We start from the raw sequence: 18,680 nt of genomic DNA on the forward strand, positions 1-18,680 counted from the left end.
TGAGGGCTCAACACTCACTCCTGCCGCAGTGAGGGCTCAACACTCACTCCTGCCGCAGTGAGGGCTCAACACTCTCACTCCTGCCGCAGTGAGGGCTCAACACTCTCACTCCTGCCGCTGTGAGGGCTCAACCACTCTCACTCCTGCCGCTGTGAGGGCTCAACACTCTCACTCCTGCCGCAGTGAGGGCTCAACACTCTCACTCCTGCCGCTGTGAGGGCTCTGGAAAAGCCGAATCTTGCCGACTCCTGATAAAGTCCTGAGAAGCAGATCAGACCATAGTCGGATTCTACTTTTGAAGTAAATGAGTGTACTCCTCTCGCCACGACCCGCGGGGGGCGGGGGGTGAGATGTTAAATCAGATTATTGCACAGTGGGGAGGGGGTGGAGGAGTGGAGAGAGAGAGAGGGTGGGGGCAGGGGGGTAGGTAGTGCCCCATGCATGAGCCTAACATAGAGATGCTAACACACTCCAGCAACACTGTGAGAGAAATGAGGGGAGTCTGGACTTATGGAAACAAGGAGGACACGATAGAGAAAGTTTCTTCGAGGATTTGGGGACGGTTGGTGGCGCTTGGAATTGGACAACCAATTCAGGAGAAAGTGTTGCTCCGTTCGAATTCCCGAACAGCACCGGTGAAATCTTTTATTTTCTGCGGGCCTGTGTTTTGGAAGTAGATAACAGCGGAGTAGTAACAACATTGTGGCGAGGAATTCCACCGCTCATTCCGGGAACCTGAAGACGCACGAAGTTGAGTTTAGATACCTGTTGCTTGCGTGCACTTTGGATACTAATTTACTCACTGTGAACAATCTGCTCGGTTCTAAGTGTGGCCTATCAAACACTGGACAGTTAGCTTCGATTTTTTTTTTTCTCATTGAGGATTGTAGCCTAGTCTACTATCGCGGAGCAAATTGTAGGTTTCCATCAAGTGCCATGCACGGCAGCGTATTATCAAATATGAGGGAGAGGGAAAGTGTCAGATTCAAGACGACAGCATGATGACATCGTCAATGCTTTCACACATGTGAAGAAAAAAAAAACATCACTCAAAGTATTGAATGCAATTTCACTCAAACATGAGTTCTTCCGGCGGCAGAAAGGTAGATAGGCTATATGTCGGCGTGTTTGAATTATTATTTACATGGAACTGAAATTCGGGAAATTATTTAAGCAATTTCCCCAGAAAATAATTGTTGTTGGGTAGCTTCATCTTTGCGACACGTTGTGAAAATAGCGTGCACGTTGGGAGTTACGATGCTGGTCTCTTGGGTCACATTTATTCAAGCGTTCCTAATACTGCTGGTGAAAGGAGCCGACCAATGGAGCCTCCGGGAGTCGTCTAACTGCGAGCTAAAAAGGAAAGTAAGTCCCCTAATATCACGTCCAATTGAATATAATGTCTTAGCCAACATCTAAGTAAATTATGATTTTTTTCATAATTTAAAAAATGTCCACTGGAACTGTTATTTGAAAATTATAATGTCCACGGTCCCGTTTTAGCCTATAAATATGTTAGACTAAATGATTATTTCTTCCGTTCACGTTTCATTTACAAAAATGTGTTGTTCTAGGCTAGTTCATTCATCCGCGAGTGTAGCCTAATCCACAGATAGGTGTGAACCTCAAAAAGTAGGTCTAAGTGTTTTCCTGTAAAGTTTCTACATCCTCTAAGAGCGCAGATCATCTCGGATGTCTATTGTGTGAGTCTAGTGCGCTGTGAAGTGTTCTGCTGATAAGACATTATCAGTCCATTACCGAGCATCAAATGGCCTATCGCACGTAGAATCAACAGTCTCAGTCTATTTAAATAGCTCCATGTTCACACTGTATATTTGCAATGGATGAAACTTAGTAGGTATTTTTGTTTATTGCAAGTCTGTTTTTAGACCAGCCAGCAATTTAAAATAGTTTGTTTGTCCATGTCTTTGTTTAATTTTAGTGACATGTTTTGTGAATGACATCACACACACGCACACACACACACACACACACACACACACACACACACACACACACACACACACACACACACACACACACACACACACACGCACACACGCACACACGCACACACACAATATATGTTCATTAAGGACATAAGGTTTTGGGTTGATCAAAAAACATGAATTTGGTTTTATAGCCTGGTAATACTATTACTAATTCACTCAATGTCTTCTTTCCTCTTTTCCGCATCGGTAGCAAAGTGATCTGAACTCTTTCCTGTGGACCATCAAACGTAACCCTCCGTCCTACTTCTACGGCACGATCCACGTCCCTTACACGCGCGTCTGGGACTTTATCCCAGAGAACTCCAAGAAGGCTTTCCAGGAGAGCAACATGGTTTACTTGGAGCTGGACCTGACTGATCCTTACACCATCTCAGCCCTGACCAGCTGCCAGCTCCTCCCTCAGGGGGGGACCCTACAAGATGTTCTACCCAGAGACATCTACAGACGCCTCAAGAGGCACTTGGAGTACGTCAAACTCATGATGCCATTCTGGATGACTCCTGACCAGAGGGGTAAAGGCCTCTACGCTGACTACCTGTTTAATGCAATAGCGGGGAACTGGGAGAGGAAGAGGCCTGTGTGGGTGATGTTGATGGTGAACTCGTTGACGGAGGCGGACATTAAGACGAGGGGGGTCCCGGTGTTGGATCTGTACCTGGCTCAGGAGGCAGAGAGGATGAGGAAGAGAACAGGAGCTGTGGAGAAGGTGGAGGAGCAGTGTCACCCTCTCAACGGACTCAACTTCTCTCAGGTGAGTCCATCGCAAAATGCACCCGGCCTATTTTCTACATAGTGCACTACTTTAGACCAGAGCCCGAAAGAACCCTATTCCCTATATAGTGCACTACTTTTAACAGAGCCCTATAGAACCCTATTCCCTATATAGTGCACTACTTTAGACCAGAGCCCTAAAGAACCCTATTCCCTATATAGTGCACTACTTTTAACAGAGCCATATAGAACCCTATTCCCTATATAGTGCACAACTTTAGACCAGAGCCCTAGAGAACCCTATATAGTGCACTACTTTAGACCAGAGCCCTAGAGAACCCTATATAGTGCACTACTTTAGACCAGAGCCCTAGAGAACCCTATATAGTGCACTACTTTAGACCAGAGCCCTAGAGAACCCTATATAGTGCACTACTTTAGACCAGAGCCCTAGAGAACCCTATATAGTGCACTACTTTAGACCAGAGCCCTAGAGAACCCTATATAGTGCACTACTTTAGACCAGAGACCATCCTAGTCTATTAGATATGATTTTAAAACTTCACAATTTCACATGAATCAAGAACAATGTTTGGATTTCAAGAAAGACCTCAAATCAAATGACATTTTATTCGTCACATGTTTCCTAAACAACAGGTGTTGACTAACAGAAATGCAGACTGACAGGTCCTTTTTCAACAATGTAGAGTTAAAGTATAAATGTTAAATGTGACACATGGAATAAATACACAGAGAATAACAAATAACAATAACATGGCTATATGCAGGAGGTACCAGGTAATAACATGGCTTTATACAGGAGGTACCAAGTAATAACATGGCTTCATACAGGAGGTACCAGGTAATATCATGGCTTCATACAGGAGGTACCAGGTAATAACATGGCTTTATACAGGAGGTACCAAGTAATAACATGGCTTCATACAGGAGGTACCAGGTAATAACATTGTTATATACAGGAAGTACCAGGTAATAACATGGCTATATACAGGAAGTACCAGGTAATAACATGGCTATATACAGGAGGTACCAGGTAATAACATGGCTATATACAGGGAGTACCAGGTAATAACATGGCTGTATACAGGGAGTACCAGGTAATAACATGGCTATATAGAGGAGGTACCAGGTAATAACATGGCTATATACAGGGAGTACCAGGTAATAACATGGCTATATACAGGAGGTACCAGGTAATGACATGGCTATATACAGGGACTACCAGTACCGAGTCAATGTGTAGGGGTACCAGGTAATGACATGGCTATATACAGGGAGTACCAGTACTGAGTCGATGTGCAGGGGTACCAGGTAATGACATGGCTATATACAGGGAGTACCAGTACTGAGTCGATGTGCAGGGGTACCAGGTAATGACATGGCTATATACAGGGACTACCAGTACCGAGTCGATGTGCAGGGATACAAGGTAATTTAGGTAGCTACAGTGCCATCAGAAAGTATTCATACACCTTGACTTATTCCACATTTTGTTGGATTAAATGGTTTAAATATTTTTTTTTCTCTCAACCATGTACACACAAAACCCCTTAGAGACATTACGATATCCCATAATGACATCACGATACCCCATAATGACATCACAATACCCCATAATGACATCACGATACCCCATAATGACATCACAATACCCCATAATGACAAAGTCAAAACATGTTTTTAGACATTTTTCCACATTTCTTGAAAATGGAATACGGAAATATAGAATTTTCATTAGTATTAACACCCCTGAGTCAATACTTTGTTATTAGTATATATTTTAGGGGGTGGATCAGCTTTAATATTGCCTATATATTGTGGCTTCTATCAATGTAATTATCTGCATCATTTCCAATCCCCCATATATTAAAAAAATAAAATAATACATATATATATATATACAGTGGCAAGAAAAAGTATGTGAACTCTTTGGAATTGCCTGGATTTCTGCATAAATTGGTCATCAAATAGGATCTGATCTTCATCTAAGTCACAACAATAGACAAACACAGTGTGCTTAAACTAAAAACACACAAAGTATTGTATTTTTCTTGTCTACATTGAATACAATAGTGTCAGCTAAAGACTTACAGAAATCTCTGGAACATGCTAACATCTCTGTTGACGAGTCTACGATACGTGAAACACTAAACAAGAATGGTGTTCATGGGAGGACACCACGGAAGAAGCCACCGCTGTCCAAAAAAACATTGCTGCACGTCTGAGGTTTGCAAAAGTGCACCTGGATGTTCCACAGTGTTACTGGCAAAATATTCTGTGGACAGATGATATTACTATGTGTGGAGAAAAAAGGCACTGCACACCAACATCAAAGCCTCATCCCAACTGTAAAGTATGGTGGAGGGAGCATCATGGTTTGGGGCTGCTTTGCTGCCTCAGGGACAGCTCGCTATGGACAGCTCGCTATCATCGACGGAAAAATGAATTCCCAAGTTTATCAAGGCATTTTGCAGGAGAATGTTAGGCTATCTGTCCGCCAATTGAAGCTCAACAGAAGTTGGGTGATGCAAAAGGACAGCGACCCAAAACACAGAAGTAAATCAACAACAGAATGGCTTCAACAGAAGAAAATACGCCTTCTGGAGTGGCCCAGTCAGAGTCCTGACCTCAATCCGATTGAGATGTTGTGGCATGACCTCAAGAGAGCAGTTCACACCAGACATCCCAAGAATATTGCTGAACTGAAACAGTTTTGTAAAGAGGAATGGTCCCAAATTCCTCCTGACTGTTGTGCAGGTCTGATCCGCAACTACAGAAAACGTCTGGTTGAGGTTATTGCTGCCAAAGGAGGGTCAACCAGTTATTAAATCCAAGGGTTCACATACTTTTCCCACCCTGCACTGTGGATGTTTACACGATGTGTTCAATAAAGACATGAAAACGTATGACTGTTTGTGTGTTATTAGTTTAAGCAGGTTGTCTTTGTCTTTTGTTGTGACTTAGATGAAGATCAGATCAAATTTTATGACCAATTTATGCTGAAATCCAGGTATTTCCAAAGGGTTCACATACTTTTTAATGCCACTGCATATTTGTTATATATTTCCCTTCATTATGTCCCCCTAACCCTACTACCCCTCCCCTATTTGGAGTAAACTAATTGACAACACTTAGGCTTCTTCTTCCTGTTTATACATACTATATACATTTTACAATTATCTTGTTGTTATTAATCCAAACCTTCAGCTCCCCTCAACCCCTCCCATCTATCTCTGAACACCATCCAGTCCCATCCTTCAGCTCCCCTCAACCCCTCACATCTATCTCTGAACACCATCTAGTCCCATCCTTCAGCTCCCCTCAACCCCTCCCATCTATCTCTGAACACCATCCAGTCCCATCCTTCAGCTCCCCTCAACCCCTCACATCTATCTCTGAACACCATCCAGTCCCATCCTTCAGCCCCCCTCAACCCCTCCCATCTATCTCTGAACACCATCCAGTCCCATCCTTCAGCTCCCCTCAACCCCTCCCATCTATCTCTGAACACCATCCAGTCCCATCCTTCAGCTCCCCTCAACCCCTCCCATCTATCTCTGAACACCATCCAGTTCCATCCTTCAGCTACCCTCAACCCCTCCAATCTATCTCTGAACACCATCCAGTCCCATCCTTCAGCTCCCCTCAACCCATCCCATCTATCTCCCCTCCCATCTATCTCTGAACACCATCCGGTCCCATCCTTCAGCTCCCCTCAACCCCTCCCATCTATGGTTTGCAAGCCCTGCCACATCCGACGAGCGTCAGAGCCGGTGTAGTACGATTCGATCTTAGTCCTGTATTGACGCTTTGCCTTTTTGATGATTCGTCGTAGGGCATAGCGAGATTTCTTATAAGCTTCTGGGTTAGAGTCCCTCTCCTTGAAAGCGGCAGCTCTAGCCTTTAGCTCAGTGCGGATGTTGCCTGTAATCCATGGCTTCTGGTTGGGGTATGTACGTACTGTCACTGTGGGGACGACGTCGTCGATGCACTTATTGATGAAGCCAATGACAGATGTGGTGTACTCCTCAATGCCATCGGAGGAATCCCGGAACATATTCCAGTCTGTGCGAAACAGTCCTGTAGCATCTGCTTCATCTGACAACGTTTTTATAGACCGAGTCACTGGTGCTTCCTGCTTTCATTTTAGCTTGTAAGCAGGAATCAGGAGGATATAATTACGGTCAGATTTTCCAAATGGAGGGCGAAGGAGAGCTTTGTATGCATCTCTGTGTGTGGAGTAAAGGTGATTCAGAGTTTTTTTCCCCCTCTGGTTGCACATTTAACATGCTGATAGAAATTTGGTAGAACGGATTTAAGTTTCCCTGCATTAAAGCCTCCGGCTTCTAGGAGCGCCGCCTCTGGGTGAGCGTTTTCTTGTTTGCTTATGGCGGAATGCAGCTCATTCATTGCTGTCTTAGTGCCAGCCGCTGACTGTGGTGGTATGTAAAACAGCTACAAAAAATACAGATGAAAACTCTCTAGGTAGATAGTGTGGTCTACAGTTTATCATGAGATACTCTACCTCAGGCGAGTAATAGCGCGAGACTTCCTTAGATATCGTGCACCAGCTGTTATTTACAAAAATACATAGTCCGCCACCCCTGGTCTTACCAGATGCCGCTGTTCTATCCTGCCGGTGCAGCGTATAACCATGTTGATACTGTCATTGTTCAGCCACGTCTCCGTGAAGCATAAGATGTTACAGTTTTGAATGTCTCGTTGGTAGTTAAATCTTCCGCGTAGGTCTTCTATTTTATTGTCCAAAGATTGCACGTTTTCTAGCAGAATGGAAGGAAGTGGGGATTTATTCAATCGCCTACGAATTCTCAGAAGGCAGCCCTTCCTCCGGACCCTTTTTCTCCTCATCCTCTTCATGCAAATCCCGGGGATCTGGGCCTATTCCCGAAAAAGCAGTATATCGTCTGCGTCGGGCTCGTCAGACTCGTTAAAGGTAAAAAATGGATTCTGCCAGTCTGTGGTGAGTAATCGCAGTCCTGATGTCCACAAGTTATTTTCGGTCATAAGAGATGGTAGCGGCAACATTATGTACAAAAGAAGTTAAAAAAAGGAGTTACAGACAACGCACAAACAAAAAAACAAACAAACAAACAAACAAACAAACAAACAAAAAAACACAATCGTTTGGGGGCAAATAAAACATCTGTATTTTCAAATGCCAGGCATGTTACTCATCATGTTATTGCTACATTGGCTGGACTATAGAGCAAGTTGAAGTGTACAAATATTTGGGTGTGTGGGTTGATGATAAGCTGAGCTTCACTGTGCTTGTAGAGAACGTGATAAGGAAGCTCAAGCTGAGAATAGGTTTTTATTATTGGCATTAGGCTTGTTTTTCTCTGGAGGCCAGGAAGGAGCTGGTACGATGTACATTACTGGCGGTTTTAGATTTTAGTGATGTTATATATATGCAGGCCTCAGCCACTACCCTGAGAGCACTTGATTCCGTGTATCATGCAGCCCTCAGGTTCATTACAAATCTAAAACGTCTTACAGCTAACTTCTGACATGTTTTACCGAAGCCAGAAAAACAGGCCATCGGTTACAAAAATAGCTCTAGTTACAGATTGGTAGCCCCGATTTGAAATCCGAGTTAGTGCTTGAAAAGCAGACAAGTAGGGAAAGAAATTATATAGCAGACATTTTTGTTCTGTAAAATGTTGGGAAAGGGGTCAAAACGGCAGTTGTTTGGAAAAGTTTAAAAAACACACGTCTGTTGGCTGGTCGTCCTTGTCCTTGCATAGGTTGAACACTGATTTATAAGGCCATATCGGGTAAAATGCCATTTTATCTCTGTTCTTTTAAAAAAATCAGGTCAGTAAATCAATACCAATTACGGTCCTATTCTCATTTGCTTCTAACAGTACCAAAAATTAGAACAGGTCATGGTAGAAATAGTTTTAGTAACTCAGCTCCGTTGTCCTGGAATTCTCTCCTGAACATTTTAAAATTTGAAGATCTAGTTTAGTTGGTGGAGTTTAAACACTTGATCGATGTATATATATATATATATATATATATATCATACAAGAGTGTAATTGTCTTTAGGACAGCTGTTTTTTAGTCAAGGCTTTTGTGGTTTTTAACGTAATATGTAGTTGTTGTACTGTATGTGTGTATATAGTTTTGTTTAATGTTGTGTTAGTGTCTGTTGTTTTGTCTGAAACGTTGTTCCCCCTGCTGCTATTGGACCAGGTCTCTCTTGGAAAAGAGATGTTATCTCAATGAGAAAAAACGGTATGAATTAAGGTTCAATAAAAAATGAAAATAAATTAACACTGGAGTGTTCCATGAATAAATTAACACTGGAGTGTTCCATTAATCCATTAATACTGGAGTGTTCCATGAATCCATTAACACTGGAGTGTTCCATTAATACTGGAGTGTTCCATGAATCCATTAACACTGGAGTGTTCCATGAATCCATTAACACTGGAGTGTTCCATTAATCCATTAACACTGGAGTGTTCCATTAATCCATTAATACTGGAGTGTTCCATGAATCCATTAACACTGGAGTGTTCCATTAATACTGGAGTGTTCCATGAATCCATTAACACTGGAGTGTTCCATTAATCCATTAACACTGGAGTGTTCCATGAATCCATTAACACTGGAGTGTTCCATTAATCCATTAACACTGGAGTGTTCCATGAATCCATTAACACTGGAGTGTTCCATTAATCCATTAACACTGGAGTGTTCCATTAATCCATTAACACTGGAGTGTTCCATTAATCCATTAACACTGGAGTGTTCCATTAATCCATTAATACTGGAGTGTTCCATGAATCCATTAACACTGGAGTGTTCCATTAATCCATTAACACTGGAGTGTTCCATTAATCCATTAACACTGGAGTGTTCCATTAATCCATTAACACTGGAGTGTTCCATTAATCCATTAACACTGGAGTGTTCCATTAATCCATTAACACTGGAGTGTTCCATTAATCCATTAATACTGGAGTGTTCCATTAATCCATTAACACTGGAGTGTTCCATTAATCCATTAACACTGGAGTGTTCCATTAATCCATTAATACTGAACCCCATGGAACATTCCATACCTCTGTGGACTCCCTTACCAAAAAGAAAACACATGAAAAAGTCTGACAAATAAGAAAATGTGGTTTTCGGACAGGTTTCTTCTGTATTTCTGGACAATTGGTACCTGCATCTGATGGTCAGTCTCAGCGGAGGGAGAGAGCAGCAGACTGAGGGTCAGTCTCAGCGGAGGGAGAGAGCAGCAGACTGAGGGTCAGTCTCAGCGGAGGGAGAGAGCAGCAGACTGAGGGTCAGTCTCAGCGGAGGGAGAGAGCAGCAGACTGAGGGTCAGTCTCAGCAGAGGGAGAGAGCAGCAGACTGAGGGTCAGTCTCAGCAGAGGGAGAGAGCAGCAGACTGAGGGTCAGTCTCAGCAGAGGGAGAGAGCAGCAGACTGAGGGTCCGTCTCAGCGGAGGGAGAGAGCAGCAGACTGAGGGTCAGTCTCAGCAGAGGGAGAGAGCAGCAGACTGAGGGTCCGACTCAGCAGAGGGAGAGAGCAGCAGACTGAGGGTCAGTCTCAGCAGAGGGAGAGAGCAGCAGACTGAGGGTCCGACTCAGCAGAGGGAGAGAGCAGCAGACTGAGGGTCAGTCTCAGCAGAGGGAGAGAGCAGCAGACTGAGGGTCAGTCTCAGCGGAGGGAGAAGAGCAGCAGACTGAGGGTCCGTCTCAGCAGAGTGAGAGAGCAGCAGACTGAGGGTCCGTCTCAGCAGAGGGAGAGAGCAGCAGACTGAGGGTCCGACTCAGCGGAGGGAGAGAGCAGCAGACTGAGGGTCCGTCTCAGCAGAGGGAGAGAGCAGCAGACTGAGGGTCAGTCTCAGCAGAGGGAGAGAGCAGCAGACTGAGGGTCAGTCTCAGCAGAGGGAGAGAGCAGCAGACTGAGGGTCAGTCTCAGCGGAGGGAGAGAGCAGCAGACTGAGGGTCCGTCTCAGCGGAGGGAGAGAGCAGCAGACTGAGGGGTCCGTCTCAGCAGAGGGAGAGAGCAGCAGACTGAGGGTCAGTCTCAGCAGAGGGAGAGAGCAGCAGACTGAGGGTCTGTCTCAGCGGAGGGAGAGAGCAGCAGACTGAGGGGTCCGTCTCAGCAGAGGGAGAGAGCAGCAGACTGAGGGTCCGTCTCAGCGGAGGGAGAGAGCAGCAGACTGAGGGTCCGACTCAGCGGAGTGAGAGAGCAGCAGACTGAGGGTCCGTCTCAGCAGAGGGAGAGAGCAGCAGACTGAGGGTCAGTCTCAGCGGAGGGAGAGAGCAGCAGACTGAGGGTCAGTCTCAGCAGAGGGAGAGAGCAGCAGACTGAGGGTCCGTCTCAGCAGAGGGAGAGAGCAGCAGACTGAGGGTCCGTCTCAGCAGAGGGAGAGAGCAGCAGACTGAGGGTCCATCAGAGAGCAGCAGACTGAGGGTCAGTCTCAGCAGAGGGAGAGAGCAGCAGACTGAGGGTCAGTCTCAGCAGAGGGAGAGAGCAGCAGACTGAGGGTCAGTCTCAGCGGAGGGAGAGAGCAGCAGACTGAGGGTCAGTCTCAGCAGAGGGAGAAGAGCAGCAGACTGAGGGTCAGTCTCAGCAGAGGGAGAGAGCAGCAGACTGAGGGTCAGTCTCAGCAGAGGGAGAAGAGCAGCAGACTGAGGGTCAGTCTCAGCAGAGGGAGAAGAGCAGCAGACTGAGGGTCAGTCTCAGCAGAGGGAGAGAGCAGCAGACTGAGGGTCCGTCTCTCAACGTCCCTCCTCTCTCCCTTTCCTTTCCTCCACTGACACTGACCAGAAAGGGACACCGTCTTCCAGCTGACGGCGAAACTCGAGTCTCACCGCATTATTTCTATCTCATGCATAAATTCACGTTGTTACTCCTATGAACAGAGAAAGTGAAATATTCCTCGATATTAAGAGACCCAAGCCTATAGAGACACTTTCCTGCTCGTTCATTACAGCTGCACTGCTGATAGTAGCTTGAGTGGAAGTAGGGTGAACGCACATTTTATGGTTTATAAAAGTGTTGACAATACTGAATAAGAACTGAAACATGAAGTCACTCATTAACAACCCCATCTCTTTGCTGTATTCGTTGACAGTCTCTCTCTAGTCGTGGTTTTAAAACGTTTTACATCTCACAGTATCAACTTTGCTGTAGCTTTCCTTTATGCCTGCTACGTTACTGCAGACACGGTCATCTGAGCCATCTGATTGGCCAGCGGTAGGCCTATCGTACACTTGATTTGCTCTCTGGGTCCACCGGGAAGGAAGAGTTTGTACCTTCAGACACATGAAATGGTTCAAAATGGGAAAACTTCACCTTTATCATTGGGTTTTTTACAGAAATGTTTGGCGATCGACTAGCAATGCCTTGGCGATCGACCGGTTGGTGACCACTGACATAGAAGGTAATAGGAAATCCCAGGACATAGTGTCCGAAATAAGCTTACATAGCTGTCACAAAACTATCTGGATATTCAATTCCCAACTAGTTCTGTACGTACAGTAATCATAGAAACTCATTTTGATCAGATTCTTGCTTTGACAAACCTTATTATTCATGAATTCAACTATTTACTGTTTATGTCAAATTGTTTTGGTTGTCCTGAACAGAAAGCGGTAAAAACACTCCGTAGTGTTTTATAGGTTAAAACACTAAATATAAAGGGCTGAACATGCAGATCAATGAAAGGCAGATCAATGAAAAGCGGATTTTTGCTGGGTTCCTGGGACCGATAGGGTTAACAAGCCGAACTATCCCACTGGGCACACTGGTTAAATCAACGTTGTTTCTGACGGTTAAATTAACATTGAACCAACATGGAATAGATGTTGAATTGACATCCGGGCCCGTGGGTCCATTTGAACGTGATCCATGTCAAGATCGTTCCCTTGTCCCGCATTTGGTTCTTTTAGATGTGGTCCTCTTTATTCATTATTTATGGTCCTCTTTATTCATTATTTATGGTCCTCTTTATTCATTATTTATGGTCCTCTTTATTCATTATTTATGGTCCTCTTTATTCATTATTTATGGTCCTCTTTATTCATTATTTATGGTCCTCTTTATTCATTATTTATGGTCCTCTTTATTCATTATTTATGGTCCTCTTTATTCATTATTTATGGTCCTCTTTATTCCTCTTTATTCTTTATTTATGGTCCTCTTTATTCCTCTTTATTCTTTATTTATGGTCCTCTTTATTCCTCTTTATTCTTTATTTATGGTCCTCTTTATTCCTCTTTATTCATTATTTATGGTCCTCTTTATTCATTATTTATGGTCCTCTTTATTCCTCTTTATTCATTATTTATGGTCCTCTTTATTCATTATTTATGGTCCTCTTTATTCATTATTTATGGTCCTCTTTATTCCTCTTTATTCATTATTTATGGTCCTCTTTATTCCTCTTTATTCTTTATTTATGGTCCTCTTTATTCCTCTTTATTCTTTATTTATGGTCCTCTTTATTCCTCTTTATTCTTTATTTATGGTCCTCTTTATTCCTCTTTATTCTTTATTTATGGTCCTCTTTATTCCTCTTTATTCTTTATTTATGGTCCTCTTTATTCCTCTTTATTCTTTATTTATGGTCCTCTTTATTCCTCTTTATTCTTTATTTATGGTCCTCTTTATTCTTTATTTATGGTCCTCTTTATTCCTCTTTATTCTTTATTTATGGTCCTCTTTATTCCTCTTTATTCTTTATTTATGGTCCTCTTTATTCTTTATTTATTTAACTCCATCTTCTTCACGTGAGGAGAATAACATTATTTCAACCCCACAACCCCCATGTTAAAGTTATTACACGTGTGAAAATTTAACATGTAAACCTAACAAATTAGATTCTCGCATGTGATTGATTTTCAAATGTGATTGATTTACACATGTGAACTTCCAATTCCACGTGTGAAAGTAAGATTTTCACATGTGGATTTTTTTTTTTAAATCATCATGTGAAATGGCAAATTCCAGATGTGAGGTGAAAATATGTTATTCTCCTCACATGTGAAAAGGTGGTGTTAACATGTTATTCTCCTCACATGTGAAAAGGTGGTGTTAACATGTTATTCTCCTCACATGTGAAAAGGTGGTGTTAACATGTTATTCTCCTCGCATGTGAAAAGATGGTGTTAACATGTGAAATTCAAAATGTAACACATGGGCAAAAACATTTTATTTGTATTTGTAGGTGCTGAAGAGCCCAGTAATGAATGTGTCTCTTTCTCCCGTCAGTGTAAGTAATGGTTTTGAAGGAATGTTCAAGTCTTCGTTTGTTACCGAGCTGAGAATGGGCCTTATGATGTCATGGTGGTGTCAAGGTGCCTCGTTTCGTTTCCTCGTTTCGTTTCCTCCCTCTCTGGTTTGACTGGATTCTACTCCCACTTTACCTAAAGTTGATGCCTCATGTAATACCTAGTATATTCATTATGTCACAGTTCTAATTCCTCAAATTTACTGGCAGATGTGGCTTCGTTTTAGTGTCTTGGTGTCATTTTAACAGGAAACTGACAAGCAAGTAAGCCTTGTCCAGCCAGAAAGACTCATAGGGCAGGAGCCTATCTCCTGTTTCTGTAGCGTGTGACAGCTTGATTTATAAGTACACCCCCTGGACAGGACAGGTAATTAGATATTGTCACCTGTTGCCAAGAATACCTTTTTTTGTCCAGACTCCACAGTGGATAACTAAGGCTTGGCTGAACTAATGGTTGAAAAACGTATCCTAAACACAGGCTCCTCTTCCCTATACTGCCCTGGGCCTTTCAGCTTGGTGAGCTCAGATCAGGACTTAATAGCTTGGCTCCGTTTTAACGCCAGGTCATGAAAAGCAGCGTGGGGAAGCTGGCTCAGTGCTTATGCTACTGCAGTACTGCAGAGAGCAGGCATTGATCAATATCAGTCCTGTTAGACAGGGAGAGAGAGGGAGAGATGAAGAGAGAGGGGAAGAGAGAGATAGAGGGAGAGAAAGAGAGAGAGAGAGAGAGGGAGAGAGAGATGAAGAGAGAGAGGGAGAGAGAGAGAGGGAGAGAGAGAGGGAGCGAGATGGAGAGTTAGACAGAGAGAGGGAGAGATGAAGAGAGAGAGATGAAGAGTTAGACAGAGAGAGAGAGATGAAGAGTTAGACAGAGAGAGAGAGATGAAGAGTTAGACAGGGAGAGAGAGATGAAGAGTTAGACAGGGAGAGAGAGATGAAGAGTTAGACAGGGAGAGAGAGATGAAGAGTTAGACAGAGAGAGAGAGAGGGAGAGTTAGACAGAGAGAGAGAGAGATGAAGAGTTAGACAGAGAGAGAGAGGAACGTGTTAATGCCTACAGGACTAGTATAATTACAATAGATGCTTACTTACTTTGGCCTGTCCATGCCAGGTGCTGGGAAGTCAAGTCTTGTTGCTCAGCAACGTGTGAGAAAAGATCAGCGGGGGGAAAGTCTGCATCATTACAGGGGTCTTTTTTGGATTCAATACAAGCAACAGTCACTTAAATAGTGCATATAATTGATATAACTACCTGCAGTACTTAGATCAAACATCTGATTACCGATAGATGAAAAAACAGGGGGTTTACACTATAGTGTACTACTTTTGACCAGAGAGCCTAGAGGGCCCTATGTAGTGCACTACTTTTGACCAGAGAGCCTAGAGGGCCCTATGTAGTGCACTACTTTTGACCAGAGAGCCTAGAGGGCCCTATGTAGTGCACTACTTTTGACCAGAGAGCCTAGAGGGCCCTATGTAGTGCACTACTTTTGACCAGAGAGCCTAGAGGGCCCTATGTAGTGCACTACTTTTGACCAGAGAGCCTAGAGGGCCCTTTGTAGTGCACTACTTTTGACCAGAGAGCCTAGAGGGCCCTATGTAGTGCACTACTTTTGACCAGAGAGCCTAGAGGGCCCTTTGTAGTGCACTACTTTTGACCAGAGAGCCTAGAGGGCCCTATGTAGTGCACTACTTTTGACCAGAGAGCCTAGAGGGCCCTATGCAGTGCACTACTTTTGACCAGAGAGCCTAGAGGGCCCTATGTAGTGTACTACTTTTGACCAGAGAGCCTAGAGGGCCCTATGTAGTGCACAACTTTTGACCAGAGAGCCTAGAGGGCCCTATGTAGTGCACTACTTTTGACCAGAGAGCCTAGAGGGCCCTTTGTAGTGCACTACTTTTGACCAGAGAGCCTAGAGGGCCCTTTGTAGTGCACTACTTTTGACCAGAGAGCCTAGAGGGCCCTATGTAGTGCACTACTTTTGGCCAGAGAGCCTAGAGGGCCCTATGTAGTGCACTACTTTTGACCAGAGAGCCTAGAGGGCCCTATGTAGTGCACTACTTTTGACCAGAGAGCCTAGAGGGCCCTTTGTAGTGCACTACTTTTGACCAGAGAGCCTAGAGGGCCCTATGTAGTGCACTACTTTTGGCCAGAGAGCCTAGAGGGCCCTATGTAGTGCACTACTTTTGACCAGAGAGCCTAGAGGGCCCTATGTAGTGCACTACTTTTGACCAGAGATTCTAGAGGGCCCTATGTAGTGCACTACTTTTGACCAGAGAGCCTAGAGGGCCCTATACAGTGCACTACTTTTGACCAGAGAGCCTAGAGGGCCCTATGTAGTGCACTACTTTTGACCAGAGAGCCTAGAGGGCCCTTTGTAGTGCACTACTTTTGACCAGAGAGCCTAGAGGGCCCTATATAGTGCACTACTTTTGACCAGAGAGCCTAGAGGGCCCTATGTAGTGCACTACTTTTGACCAGAGAGCCTAGAGGGCCCTATGTAGTGCACTACTTTTGACCAGAGAGCCTAGAGGGCCCTATGTAGTGTACTACTTTTGACCAGAGAGCCTAGAGGGCCCTATATAGTGCACTACTTTTGACCAGAGCCTAGAGGGCCCAATGTAGTGCACTACTTTTGACCAGAGAGCCTAGAGGGCCCTATGTAGTGCACTACTTTTGACCAGAGAGCCTAGAGGGCCCTATATAGTGCACTACTTTTGACCAGAGCCTAGAGGGCCCAATGTAGTGCACTACTTTTGACCAGAGAGCCTAGAGGGCCCTATGTAGTGCACTACTTTTGACCAGAGAGCCTAGAGGGCCCTATGCAGTGCACTACTTTTGACCAGAGAGCCTAGAGGGCCCTTTGTAGTGCACTACTTTTGACCAGAGAGCCTAGAGGGCCCTATGTAGTGCACTACTTTTGACCAGAGAGCCTAGAGGGCCCTTTGTAGTGCACTACTTTTGACCAGAGAGCCTAGAGGGCCCTATGTAGTGCACTACTTTTGACCAGAGAGCCTAGAGGGCCCTATGTAGTGCACTACTTTTGACCAGAGCCTAGAGGGCCCTATGTAGTGCACTACTTTTGACCAGAGAGCCTAGAGGGCCCTTTGTAGTGCACTACTTTTGACCAGAGAGCCTAGAGGGCCCTATGTAGTGCACTACTTTTGACCAGAGCCTAGAGGGCCCAATGTAGTGCACTACTTTTGACCAGAGAGCCTAGAGGGCCCTATACAGTGCACTACTTTTGACCAGAGCCTAGAGGGCCCAATGTAGTGCACTACTTTTGACCAGAGAGCCTAGAGGGCCCTATGTAGTGCACTACTTTTGACCAGAGAGCCTAGAGGGCCCTTTGTAGTGCACTACTTTTGACCAGAGAGCCTAGAGGGCCCAATGTAGTGCACTACTTTTGACCAGAGAGCCTAGAGGGCCCTATGTAGTGCACTACTTTTGACCAGAGCCCTATGGTCATAGGGTGTTGTTTGAGACACTGCCAATGGTTGTAATGACGCTGAACTAAACAGCAACACTAAAAGAGTAGAAATGCAGATTTCGTTACAGATATATCGCTACCTTGATTCCTTTCAACTATAATACACGTTTGGGAAAATAGCTTTTTTAGCGTTCAGTAGTCTTGTGTTTGATGATTTCATCAGAGTTAAAAAATTAACTCTTGAAATTCCTTTTTTTTTTTTAAATCATGGAATTGAACCTTTTTGTATTTATTGTACATTTTAAGTTATAAATTTGTTATAAAGTTATAACCTCTATGAATATCTTCTCAATCAGGTTTAACTTTAATATTTCTCAGTCAATATTGATTCATGTTGTATTTTCTAGACGGTCCATGTGTTCCACTTAATAGCTATAATACAACCTAATGTCTTTTACAGCCCGTAATTCACTGTATTATTTTACTGCTGCCGGGTGATCTTAACACGCCTTCAGGGATTTATTCTCAGTGATCTATAGTCTTATAGCCTCCATTAGCGTGCGCGTGTGTGTGTGTGTAATAGCCGCAGGCCGCCACCCGTTACAGAGTCACTTTGCTTTTCTTTATTGGCAAGCTACACATCAGCTTTTAACAGTCCTATTACATCAGTAACAATGATGTATTCAACAAATCAGATGAAATGTTTAGTAGCTAATCACTAATGTTAGCCAACCCACACCCTTAGTATAAATGTTATATTTAATGATTAAATTGCATTATTGTCATTACTAAATTAGTTGTATTGAAATTGCAGTTGGAATCATTAGCTAGGAACTAAACAAAATGTAAAACTACTACTGTAGAAGTTGTACGAACAGCAGCCGAGTCCTGATAGCGAATTCCAAAGGATTATTCCTTGGATGTTAATGAGGAGTTAGACAAGCCTGCCATAAGCCTTTATTTCCACCTCATACTGCTCGCTGTTGCTGTCTATCTTCCAGGGTTTGTAGAGACACTATTCATGGTCCCAAAACACACGAGATTCTGCTCCCTATTACCTATATAGTACAATATAGGCCCTGGTCTAAAGTAGTGTCCTGGTGTAAAGTAGTGCCCTGGTCTAAAGTAGTGGTCTATAGTAGTGTCCTGGTCTATAGTAGTGTCCTGGTCTATAGTAGTGCCCTGGTCTATAGTAGTGCCCTGGTCTATAGTAGTGTCCTGGTCTAT

General features: G+C 43.9%; 1 protein-coding gene across 1 annotated transcript in view; it reads left to right on the top strand.

Annotated features, from left to right (window-relative positions):
• Positions 1-453: 453 nt before the first annotated feature.
• trabd2a (TraB domain containing 2A) overlaps positions 454-18,680 on the top strand; it is a 135,461-nt gene continuing 117,234 nt past the window's right edge. The window contains exons 1-2 of the mRNA XM_055944221.1: positions 454-1,365; positions 2,203-2,763. Of these exons, the coding sequence (XP_055800196.1) occupies positions 1,258-1,365; positions 2,203-2,763 (669 nt within the window). The 5' untranslated portion in view covers positions 454-1,257. The remainder of the gene's footprint in view (positions 1,366-2,202; positions 2,764-18,680) is intronic.

The sequence above is a fragment of the Salvelinus fontinalis genome, chromosome 2, assembly GCF_029448725.1.
Source record: "Salvelinus fontinalis isolate EN_2023a chromosome 2, ASM2944872v1, whole genome shotgun sequence".
NCBI classification, from domain to species: Eukaryota; Metazoa; Chordata; class Actinopteri; order Salmoniformes; family Salmonidae; genus Salvelinus; species Salvelinus fontinalis.